General features: G+C 43.1%; 1 protein-coding gene across 1 annotated transcript; it reads left to right on the plus strand.

Annotated features, from left to right (window-relative positions):
• Window positions 1–11324: 11324 nt before the first annotated feature.
• Window positions 11325–12284, plus strand: LOC102574236 (olfactory receptor 6B1). The gene has a single exon (XM_006274607.1). The coding sequence runs from the start codon at window positions 11325–11327 to the stop codon at window positions 12282–12284; it is 960 nt and encodes a 319-aa protein (XP_006274669.1).
• The last annotated feature ends 724 nt before the right edge of the window (window positions 12285–13008 follow it).

A 13008-nucleotide genomic window follows, 5' to 3' on the forward strand; every position in this document is an offset into this window, starting at 1 on the left:
AGTTATACCAGCTGACGAGATGGCCCAGTGGAGAAACCAATGTTGACATCAGAGGGCTGCACAGGTTCTGGCTTTCAAAAGCTAGTGATGCAACACCAAGCAGGGCCCACTTGCTTTTCTCCATTCCTCCCAAACAAGGTGTTTCATGGCACCCTCACACGCTCTTCAATCTAAAGGACTTCCTCTAAGTTTCCCCTCTTCCTTACAGCTGCACTTTCATTGGGAGTGCCCCCCACCTCCTTTCCCCTGCCAGGTGGTCTTTCTAGCATCCATATACCCACTCTCACCATACCATCATTCCCTATTCACTCCTCCCCTGCTAGAGGTCTTGCCTGGCCCCCATCATCTCTTTTTTCCCCTTGCCATTTCTCCCCCACCCCCATACCAAGTCTCATACTTTGCCCTACCCTGCCACCACACTAGCATCTCTCTGTTAACCACCTTCTCTCGCTCTGGTCCAGTCACTGCTTTCCTCTCCCCATCCATATCCAGGGCCCAACCGCATCCCCTGACTCTAGGTCCCTGCTCTCCTCATCCCCACCCCTTCCTGGTCAAATATTCCCTTGTGGACCTCTGTTTGTCCTCCCAGTCTTCTTGCCACTCCCCACACATTCCCCTCTGCCGGATCCTTACTTCACCTTCAGCATCTCCTAGGCCTGTGATCCCTACCACCTTACCCCCATCTCCACTCTTACTCATTCCTTCTTGATCTATTTTCTACCCCACTCTTCTGTCCCTTCATGATCCCCCTCACCCCCACTGCTATTCCTGCTTATACAGTTATCCTTTCTGTTAGAGTTCAGTTTATATACAACCTCCCCATGCAGTAAGTCAAGTGCTGCCTGTGATCTCTATGGCACCAGCACCAGACATCCAAGGGGCCCTGATTTTCCTGACAACTGGACTTTGTCAGTGTTTTGATCTCTATCAAAATCAAGAGGGTTCCTCCTGGAGTCTCTAAGACATGAGCAGTTAAGGCTTGACTCTAGAGGGTCACAACCCAGGGGATCAGGAACAGATAGGTCAGGAAAGCAAGGTTCTAGTTTCAGTCAGGGGATGAAGATTAGGCAGGTGAGAAGGCTACTGGGACATAGGCAGTGCCTGTGGGTAGAACTGTGAACCATGTGAGGTCAGGAAAAGGAGATTGGGATTCAGACCGGAGTTAGTAGTCGTGAAGTCCAGGGCCAGGAAACGGACCATTGCTAGGCTAAGCTAGAAGCCAGGAGCTGGCCATCATAGGACTGGGCTCTGGACTGGATTCTGGAACATAGTGGGTCAAAGGTGCCATCAAGGCAATGTGAAGTCAGGAGGCAGGAAATGGGAACCAAATAAGTAGAAACAAGAAACGGGGATGAATCCTGGAAGCCAACATCAGAACCAAGGACCAGGAAGCCAGGAACAAACAAGCAGGACCCAGGGACTTGGAAATTAGGAATGAAACAAACTAAGGGCCTTGTCATGCAGTTAGGACATGTTAACTGCACTTACAACTTGAGCACCTGTGTGTGTTCAAGCAGTAAAACAGACGCTAAATGTGATCATATGGTAGCGAAGCTGGGACTGTTCATGTGAGAAATATCTTTAGATCACACTAAGTAATGTGTTCATCTATCTTGGGGCCACTCCACAGTAATTTGAGAAATTTGAGGTTCCTCACCTAACTCTAACATCAGCCCCAACACTGCACTGGGGTCAGTTCAAGACTCCTGTGTGGTGCCAGGGCTGGTACCAACAGGCAGCAAGCTGTACCTATAAGAGACTGTGTTACAGACTGTAGCAAGCATTACCCTGCAACTGCTCAGAACATGTTTTAACTTTTAGTATAGCACAGTATTGCCTACTGTGATCCAAATGTGTCAAATAAAGCAGTATGTTGCAGAAGGTTCAACTCAATCCCATGCATGTCCCCATCTGGGCCTGGCCTAAATCTTGTAAACAAAAAATGATGTTTCCTTACTGCCACCCTGTTTATGCCCACTTCATACCAGCCATCTCCCTCACCATCAACATAAAGTACAGCTCTCAGCTGAAAATTTAAAACAGCCTTCTGTCAAATGATACTTTTTTTCTACTACCCATCCCCTGACAGAGAGCCCAGAAAGGTTCCTGTTGTCACCATCACTGCCAATGCAAAGTCACAGCCTCAGTTTTCTCTACCATCGCCACCACCATCACTACTGCTCATTTGGAATCAGCTTCTACCTACCATCCTGCCAGAAGGCCTAGCAGACAGAGGCTGCTGCCAGTCAAGGAGTCAGAAGTGCAAGGCTGAAAGAACTGGTGCTTATAACCAAGCAGCCATTCAGGCAACTTTTGCCATCTGGAGATAGTTAGCACAATGGCAGCTAGGCCGACACGAGGTGACCAGGGTCAGCTGGGGATGATTTAGCTTGCTTCCCTGGATCCTGACACTGCCCACACCTATCATATACCATCTATACCTGACCTTCCTTTCAACTGGAAACAAAGCAATAGGACCCCCCCCCCCACACACACACACACCCCAACCCCCCATATGACTGGCTTTGAAAATCTCAACCTATAAACAATATTCATAAACCTGCCTCTTATGAGCCATGTATGTGCCATGCTTGTTTCTGCAGGCAGAAGGTGTGCACAAAAGTTGCCCTACCACACAGGATGGTGAGAGACAGGGAAGATGATCCAGCCAATTTGGATCTGGAGGATAGGTAAGGAGTACGTTTTAGCCTGGAGTACAATTGTCCCAAACCAGCCTGCCTCAGGGCTGCTGTTGGCAATCCATTTGACATTCTGCTTTACTGACGTATAAGAAGGAGGCCTCACCATTCCTTCAAAACCCCTGTGGCCAAGCTGCCTTGCTCCCAGCTCTCCCTGACGCAACCCCCCCCCTCCCAATTTTAAGATGGAGATTGATAAACTTGTCAAGAGGATTATATAAGCATTCTTACATGAAGTATCAAGAAGATAGATTTTGTCACAGGTGGTCCCATCCAGCCCTACACTTCTACTGCTGCTGCAAGGCCTGGTAAGGATAGGCCGCAGCTGAGCACAGGGGTGGATCCCATGGCCTGGCCAGACACCTATCTAGGGGCTCTGCCAAAAGGGACCACTCATGAGAGACGATATGCAGTCATGGCTCATATTGAACCTCAGCCACCTAGCTAATCAGTGCCAATGTCTTCTTAAATGTGTAGCACCATTTTAGTCTCTCTATCACAGAGAAACACTAGTGGAGTGATTTCCACTGAGAGAACTGGAAAAGGCCACAGGTGGAATGGATAAAAAGAGAAAAAAAATCCCAAAGTAAGATTGACTCAGTCGCCTAGCACGTGGAGCACTGTCCTGTGATGGGGAACCCCTGGGCTCCAGTATTTCCCAGGTGTTGTTAGTTTCAAGGGGCCATGAGTTCCTGTTGCAGTGTACATTGAGCAGGCTGCCAGACACAGTGACCCAGATTCTATTCCACTTACTAGGAGTGTGAATGGATTTAGGCACCTAGATGTGATCCTAGCCTATAAAGTCCCTGAAAGCTGTCAGAGCAAATTGTGGGCAAGTCTTCCTCCTTTCACTGCTTGTTTGTGACACATTCTCAAGAATCAGGTGATGGTACATTACAAAAGTACATTGGATTTTCAAGGTCCTACATAGGCTGGAACAGAATCTTAGGCATATAAATCCACGAAGACATTAGCAGATGGGACAGAGTCTGGCCCAGTGCACATAACCAGGTTAGGTTTATTCACTGTTAGATAGATGATCAGGCTAGCCAAGCAGAAGGACCAAAGCTGGCCAGTCAAAGTCTTCCAAAACTAGACATCTTATGTATAGATGGATACATCATTAGACAAATCATTAGCTACTGCATACTGATTACACGGGTGCATTTCATGTATTTTCTAACCAGAACACTAACCACATACCAAGCATGTTGTCACAATTAGGCAATATCTGATAATTACATTATTTTACATCCTAAAGTTTAGCATACCAAATTGTTAACAAATTTGTTATAACCCTATTATCTTACAAAACTGAAAAAATAAGGTATATATCAGGATTAGTTCAAGCAATTTCTTCTGCCATACAAATGCATTGCACCATCAGTCCACCAACCAATCTCACATATCATCTCTTCAGGAGGCCCTCCCGATTTAACCCTTCCAGGCTTGCCCATGAAGGCATTACCAGGGATTACAATGACAGTCAGTTCGATAATGGGTACAGGGTGGGCCCATTCTACCCTGCAAAACCTGTGGCCACAAGGGGCCCTACAGCTAAGGGGTCCCCTGCATCCAGCTACTAGTTGCCACCCCCACCCCCCTACCAGCTTCACGTCCGGCCACTTGCCATTCACCCCCCTCCTCCTGGATGACTTTTGCAGGGCACGGGGCCCCAAAAAATTGTGGGCCAGCCCTGAATAGGTATCAAGAATTCTTAAATGCAGGATCAGAAACCAGGTTAATAGAGCTCTAGGCAAATGTCCAGTATGAAAGGGAGGTGCTTCTTCTGCAGCAGCCTCTTAAAATAAAATCCACAGCATACATACAAGCTGGGGAGTTCCCTTCTTGAAAGCACAGAGGCGGAAAGGGATCTTAGAGTCATTATTGACTCCAAGATGAACATGAGCCGCCAATGCCAGCAAGGCCAGCCATACCTTGGCATGCATCCAAAGATGCATCTTAAGCTGGTCCAGAGAGGTGATCCTCCCCCTCTATGTGACTTTGGTCAGGCCACAGATGGAATACTGTGTCCAGTACTGGGCGCTGAACTTCAAAAGGGATGTGGTCAGCCTGGAGAGGGTTCAGAGGCGGGCCACCCACTTGGTTAGAGGGCAGCAGGACAGGCCCTCGAGGAGAGACTGAAGGACCTGAACCTATTCAGCCTCAGCAAGAGGAGGCTGAGGGGGGACCTGGTGGCTGCCTACAAACTCATCAGGGGAGATCAACAGCAAACAGGCAGAGCCCTTTTCTCCCCAGCACCACCTGGGGTGACAAGGAACAATGGTTATAAGCTGATGGAGAATAGGTTTAGATTAGAGATCAGAGGGCAATATTTTAGTTAGGGTGGCCAAAATCTGGAACCAACTTCCCAGGGAATTGGTCCTCGCCCCTACCTTGGGCAAATTCAAGAGGAGGTTGGATGATCACCTGCCTGGGGTCTTGTGAACCCAGCATTCATTCCTGCCTGTGGCAGGGGGTCAGGCTAGATGATCTGTTCAGATCTCTCCTGACCCTACCTACTATGAAACTATAAAACAATGGCTTCCTTCCTAGCATGCTCCGTTTTACCATTTTGAGGTACCTGCCTCTCCCTATGCACTGGATAGGGAGTCTGGACACCCCATTTAGGATTCTGGCTGCCATCCTATGAATCAGGCACTTTAAAAGTCAAGTGAAGCAATACAAGAGGTTAAACATTTGGGGGGCGATATCTTTTATTGGACCAATTTCATGGTTGGGTTAAAGTTAGACAAGCTTTCAAATGCAAGGCATTGAAGCCATACCTAAAAGTCCAAAGTCTTTTATTGGAGTCCACCCAGAGACACTGAACACTAGACCTTCAAAAGGATATTTATGCCTCTAAAACTCCAAAGAGGACTTGTGGCATTTTCAAAGAGCACTTGAACAAGTTAGGCACTGTGACAGCTGAAATTATGTCTGTGTGATAAAAGTGCTTGCTGAAGGCCCTATGAAGATTAGACCAAGTGTTTTTCTGTATTTGTTTAGATATTAAGCTATATGTTGTTGCTAAGAGCCTAATTGAAGTTTAAGATGTAGTGAGGCTTTGTATAAAGTAAGGCCTAGTAAATTTAGCAAAGCCTTGAAGTAGTAAGGCCTGTGGTGTAGTTAAAATTACCTTATCAAAGGAATGCAAGGCTTGTACTGCTAATTGGTCAGTCTAAGGACAGTTGAAGTAAAAGGAATCTGAGTGGTTGTACATTATTAGAACCATTCAGAAGCTATAAATGAGCTGGATTATTTCGAAACCATTCAGAAGGAAGAGACAGCTCTGTAAAAGAATTAGCAGCTGTTGCCTGGATCAGTGGGCCCGTGGACCTCGAGAGCCCAAGAACTGCATCCCAGGGTCCTTTCCGGTACCCCTTTGGACAGTGTTGTTCGGGGACACCTAACTTCATGGAACTTTGAGGAAAGAGAAGCTTGCTGTGTATCAGGCATCAGAGGGGACTGCCGATAAGTTGCCGATGCTAATTGCTTTTGTCATTGTTTGTTTTGTTACTACGCATAGTTGTGTTTTTGTTAAGTCAATAAATCTTTACCTTTCTACCCCCAACCATACTCTCAATCCCGAACCCTCCACAGGCTGCGGCTGGGACAGGCACCAAACACCTATTGACATTTATGGGAGTGGGACCTAACTCACTTTTACAAACCCACAAAGCACAACTCTGCATCTCTGGGCATTTAAATACTTTAAACATCTGGTTCCAGATGACTTGTCTGGGAGCTTAAGGACATGAACCTGATCTTCCAAGACCAGGGTAGACATTGTACCTTTGCCTTCCCATTATGCCAGCCTGCTGCAGTTCCTATTGGCTTTGTTACTGAGCATGGCTGAAAATTAAAGCAAGTTGCTTTCAGTTAGGGTACCCAAAATGGAGAACCCGAAGTTATTCAGGGGTCATCTCCAGAAGTTTCATAGATTCATAGATGTTAGGGTCGGAAGGGACCTCAATAGATCATCAAGTCCGACCCCCTGCATAAGCAGGAAAGAGTGCTGGGTCTAGATGACCCCAGCTAGATACTCGTCTAACCTCCTCTTGAAGACCCCCAGGGTAGGGGAGAGCACCACCTCCCTTGGGAGCCCGTTCCAGACCTTGGCCACTCGAACTGTGAAGAAGTTCTTCCTAATGTCCAGTCTAAATCTGCTCTCTGCTAGCTTGTGGCCATTGTTGTAAGGCCTACTCCCTTGTTCTTTTTTTCTACTTTAGGCCATGCTTTTCAAAGAGTGCAAGGATATACAGAGTATAATCAGATTCTGTTTCAATGGGAGCTCCTGCCTAATAGATCCTCAAAATCCAAGCATCTCTAAAGGTATAATTTCCAAAAGGAATGCAAGGAGATTTGGAGCTGAAGATAATAAGAGCAGGGTGCCTGTCATCATCATTTATTAGCTCCTCTGGAGAACTTTTCTCTCAAAAACTATCAAAGTGGTCTACAGAAGAAGTATTACCATTAATCCTGTTTTACAGATGGGATCTCAGACATGAGATCTCCAAAGTCACCCTGAATGGCAATGGCCAAGCCAATAGTATAGCCCAGGTTTGTGAATCCTAGTCTAATGTTACAGCCACTGGATCACACTCTTTGGGAAGAAACATTGCATTCTTGCAATAAGTATTTGACACAGTAAGAGGAAAGTTGGTCACAGAGTTGGAAAGACGGTGCAAAAAGGCTCTAAGGGATGGTTCAATGATTAGGTCTCTGGAGTTTTAAGGGTTTTAAAGCAGGGTTCACTGAGCGGCTCCTTCCATCCAGGTGATGACCTCAGCCCAGTAAAAGCTCTTTCAAATCCATCAGAAGAGGACTCAAGATTTGCACCTCTTAACAGCTATTCAGATTTTAGCCTCATGACTGGTGCTGAGAACATCTAGGAGGGAATATTTTGACTAAGAACTGGAGGATGGTGATTGTGCATAACTGCTGATCTGCTGCTCAGGTGATGGGAATTAACATTTAAATTCTGCTAGGATTATTGGGGTACATTTGTAAGGCTTCATCTTGCAGTCTCTATCCATCCATGCCAGAGACACAGTGGGAGACCAGAAAAAATTAGACAGATGAGTATAGACATGTTTAGATAGACTGATTAATAGATGTACACTGGGACAGACATTTCAATAGATTTTTTGCATAATCCCTACTTAATTCTTATCTAGACAAAACTTCTGTGATCATAAAGGACAGAACATTAACAATTGTGATAATACTAACAACAGTAATAATCCTGATGGTGCAGGAATATGATTTGAATTTATCATCAATTGTTGCCCATGATCATTAACTATTATTCTTTTAGGTGTTTTGCATAGCTTAAATATTCCTCTAGTAAAATTTAAATTTTACTCTGAACCCACTCCCCCATGCCACAAAATATCGTGCCTAGTCTACCTTAATGCATGAGTTGTTTTATTAAAGATAATGGGCTTATCCCTGTATCTAAAATTCATCCCTTGACTAAGCTGTTTTTTCTGAGACTGGGATTAAAGTGACCCACAATATTTTTGCTATGAATTGAATGTGATGCTAATAAGGCTCAAAACTACAAGTAACGTATCTCCATGTTCCTCCTTCCTCTTTTTCTTCTGCTGAGAATGGTGACTTTCTATTGCCTTTTCTGCTTTGAAATTTAATGTGATATTAACAGACTATGAAGCAAAATCCAAAAGGTGAGCTGCCTTCTTCAGATGATAGCACTGATTATTTATAATAGTAACATTTGTGGCATTAGCTAACATAAAAGATTCCAGATGTACAGCCACAAAGGGAATAATGTACATTGGGATGATTCACTTTAGGACTTTATTCCTGGATTTTTAATTGGCAGCTAACATTGAGAATAAAGGGCTAGAAGAACTAGTCAAAATTAAAAATATCTATTTCCTGGGAAATGTTCATATTTCAAAATTCATTTTCCTCAAATTAGAAATTAAAACAGATAGTGACCATTTTTTTCATTAAATGAAATTCCCTAAAGCATTTACAATTTAGAAAACATGAACTTGATCATTTCTAAATTTTGTTCCAGAAATTTTAAACTGGACTTTCTAAATGTTGATTTTAATGGTTTCCTTTCATTTTATGGAATTTGCATTATTTTTACATTATTGCATGACATGTTCATAATAACATGTCATCAAATGTCCACCTGAGCCTAGGCATGTCATTAGTTTAATACAATTAAAGCATACTCATCTCTGTATCCAGTGACACCCAACGTAGCAAGGTCCAACGTAGCAAGGTAGCTAGAATTATATCCGATTGCCTTTGACTCCCTACTCCAAATGAACTGCTATAAGCATACAGGTGGATGGACGAAAGCTGTGGTTTTCAACCTGTGGTTCACGAATCCCTGGAGGTCCAGAGACTATGCCTAAGGAGTCCACAAAAGATGACTATGATCAATCAAAAGTATGTGAATATCCACACTTACAGTTTAAGGGGGCCTGCACCTCCATTTGAAGTTTCTAAAAGGGTCCACACCTCCATTCAAAATCTTTTAGGGGGTCCACAAATGAAAAAAAGGTTGAAAGCCACTGGACTGAAGGGTATCCTTTAGTACAAGTTCAGAATGAAACTTTGAGTTGTCTTTCAGCTCTGTAGCAAAGCTGCCTTAACTGTTCTGCCATCATGCCCCTAAGGCATAAAACAATAGATGAAATATGCTATAATTTTATTGTATTTTTAAATTCATTACTGGATGTTGCTACTTGGGAAAAACAATTAAAACAGAAAACCCAAATGCTAGGTCTTACCTAATTTTCTAAATCAAAATGCTTCCTCTATCAAAATGCTCCTTGTTCAGGAAAGTATGTGTTTCAGTCATAACAAGTAATGGGTGCCTTTAAGATGTTACAAAGTAATAATAAAAGATTATTTCAAATGTGCCATGTATTTTCTTCAAATATTTTCAGATATGCTAGATGTTTTTCAGAGAACTTAAAAGTTTGAAGGTTAATTGTATAGTTATCATTCTAGCCTGTGTTGGTGTTTTATTACTTGGATATCTATTGTAGCTTGCATGATTATTACAAATAATCTTTTATAGTCCTATATAAAGTAGTAAAACTTCCATACTGCTTTGTTAATTATATCAAGGTTTAACTAAGCTTTATATGTCCTAAACTATCTTAAGAATTGTTTAGCAAGCATTTTAAATAATAAATTAGGTGCATCTCACACTTCTATCTTTTGTCTTTAAAAATGACAAACAAGTAGTAAGACTATTGAGTTTTGAGTTATTGTGGTATTTCTGATATACTTTTTGAATCAAAAGAATGTTAAGCATTTCTTACAATTGTATATTTCAAACAAGTTAGCTACAAAAAGGAATATGCAAGTCATAGGACAATGAAAATGGTTAGGGGGTTGGGGCACATAACTTGTGAGGAGGGGCTGAGGGAACTGGGCTAATTTAGACTGCAGAAGAGAAGACTGAGGGGGGATTCAATAGCAGCGTTTAACTACTTGAACGGGGGTTCCAAAGAGGATGGAACTGGACTTTTCTTAGTGGTGACAGATGACAGAACAAGGAGCAAAAGTCTCAAGCTGTAGCAAGAGAAGATTAGCTTGGATATTAGGAAAAACTCTCTCACTAGGAGGGTGGTGAAACCCTGGAACAGGTTACCCAGAGAGGTGATGGTATCTCCATCTTTGGGAGGTCTTTAAGTCCCGGCTTGACAAAAGCGCTAGCTGGGATCATCTAATTGGGGCTGGTCCTGCTTTGAGCAGGGGGTTGGACTAGATGTGACCTCCTGAGGTCCCTTCCAACCCTCATTTTCTATGATTCTATATTCTGACCTTGCTCCATTTAAACTGTTGCCACAGTGCTACAAACCAAATATTGGTACCGTATGTTTTATGTTGCACATTACAGAATCACAAAAAAAGAGATGCGCTTTCACTAATGTGCATTAAAACAGATTAATGCACCTTTTTCTACTACATCACAATTACATTACTAAATTTAACGGACATTAGCAAAAGTGCATTAACGAACATGTAGACGTGCCCACTGAGTATTACCTAATTAATGTAGATGATTTTACATATCCCACTAACAGACTATCTGCATCTTTAGGCACCTAAACATCATTTTTGTTAACTATGGACCTCTTTCAGTTCTCCATCTTTAAAATACAGATAGTATAAGCATCCTAGTTTACAAGTATGTTGCAAGGTTAAATACACTAGAAACTGTGAAGTGTTTGGGTAAGTTCCATGGACAGAAGTACCATTGGTTTCCAATGATCCCTTAAGTGTTTTTGAAATTCTCTCCCATGGTAGCTTTGATCTCACTAAGTACTATTGCACTGACAGAGTGATATTGAATGAAATACTTCACTGGGGTAAACTGGCAGAGTGGAGGAAGTCATCTGAGAGTATGAAGCAGTGTTCCCACAATACTGATGGATTAGGAAAAAATTGTAGGATGGGATCAAATAATGAAGACTATCAAAATAAATATCTGAAGTGAAAGGGTTCATGAAAGCAGGCATCTCTGACTTCTGTGCAACCAGTCTAGTGTTTGGCTTTTTCTTTTCCCAGCCCTCATTCTTTTCTTCTGTCTTCTTTCTTCCATATTTTCAGACTTTTGAGGCTACCATGGAGCAAGAAAACTATACCAGGGTCCAGGAGTTCATCCTCTTGGGGTTCCCGACCATCATGGAACTCCAGGTGCTACTCTTTGTAATATTCCTCATTGTGTACACGCTGACTCTCTTGGAGAACATGGTTATCATTACTTTAATCAGGACAAACCATCACCTCCACAAACCTATGTACTTTTTTCTTAGCAATCTCTCCTTCCTGGAGGTCTGGTATATCTCAGTCACTGTCCCCAAACTGTTAATCAACTTGCTGGTGAAGAATAAGAGCATTTCCTTCATTGGCTGCATGGCCCAGCTCTACTTCTTCATAGCCTTAGTCTGTACTGAGTGTGTCCTCCTGGCTGTCATGGCTTATGACCGCTATGTGGCCATTTGTAACCCACTTCGTTACCCAGCCATCATGAGCAGCCATCTATGCCTGCAGCTGTCTATGAGCTCTTGGTTGATTGGTTTCCTTATTTCCATGCTGAAAGTCTTTTTCATCTCTCAGTTGTCATTCTGCGGACCCAATATCATCAACCACTTCTTCTGTGACATCAGCCCTTTGCTCAATCTCTCCTGTACAAACATGCTGGTGGCAGAAGTGGTGGATTTTGTCTTTGCCTTGCTTATACTGCTGATCCCACTCTCCATCACCATCATCTCTTACGTCTGTATCATCGGAACAATCCTGTGCATACCCACTGCCCAAGGCAGGAGGAAAGCTTTTTCCACTTGTGCCTCCCACCTCACTGTTGTCATCATTTTCTTCTCAGCAACCCTTTTCATGTATGCCCGGCCCCAGAGGATCCACTCCTTTGACCTCAACAAACTGGTGTCAGTTGTGTACACTATTGTCACTCCAATGCTAAACCCATTCATATACTGCCTAAGGAACCAAGAGGTGAAGGGGGCTCTGAAGAAGACTTTGTGTGGCATGAGTGCTCACTTCAAGATCTCCAGTGTTGATCACTAACCTTAGATGAGTCATATACTTATCTTCTTCTAGGCATTTGAACACTGTTTGATTCTCTCAAGTATATCCATGTGCAATAACTGCCATAAATGGATGGAGGGCATTATTTGGGGCAGTTTGAAGTTTATTCTTCTGTTAGGACATCAGCTTGGGAAGACTAGTGTCTTGCACTGGTCCAACTGTACCTCAAACTAAATAAATTGAGTGCTAGGAACATACTGAAGTCAACATGGAAAATCTATGTTGCTTTGATAACATAAATCAGTTAATTTATGACAAAGGAAGAAAGCAACAAAAAGGTTCTTCTTTTCTCATGGTTTATGTGACTGGTTCAGCTGTTCAATTTGGGTCCATCTCTGAGCAGACTGTGACAATTGTCACTGAGTTTATGTTCACTTCTGGTTGTGTATGGTTACACTTGTAGCTGTCTGAATGTGCTTGAGTTGTACCTGAATCTGTATTTGGATCCAGTTGAGTTTCTGTTCAATTGTGCATTGGTTTTGGTCGAGTTCCAAGTGTCAGTCTTTCTATTTGATACCTAACACATTTCATAGTATTGACATTGTGCCAGTCTAAAAACAGAAAAGCATAGTTTGAGACAGCCATCAAAGGACACCAACATGCAAACTAGTCTCTGCAGGGTGGTGCATTACCATACATCAGCTGCTGCACTGCAACTTCCTGTAGGGATCCTTTTAGCTCATGACAGATGAAGGCTAAATCA

This window comes from Alligator mississippiensis, chromosome 7 (genome assembly GCF_030867095.1).
Source record: "Alligator mississippiensis isolate rAllMis1 chromosome 7, rAllMis1, whole genome shotgun sequence".
Lineage (NCBI taxonomy): Eukaryota > Metazoa > Chordata > Crocodylia > Alligatoridae > Alligator > Alligator mississippiensis.

Coding starts and splice junctions, on each gene's coding strand:
- LOC102574236 (XM_006274607.1), top strand. CDS start 11,325: ATGGAGCAAGAAAACTATACCAGGGTCCAGGAGTTCATCCTCTTGGGG.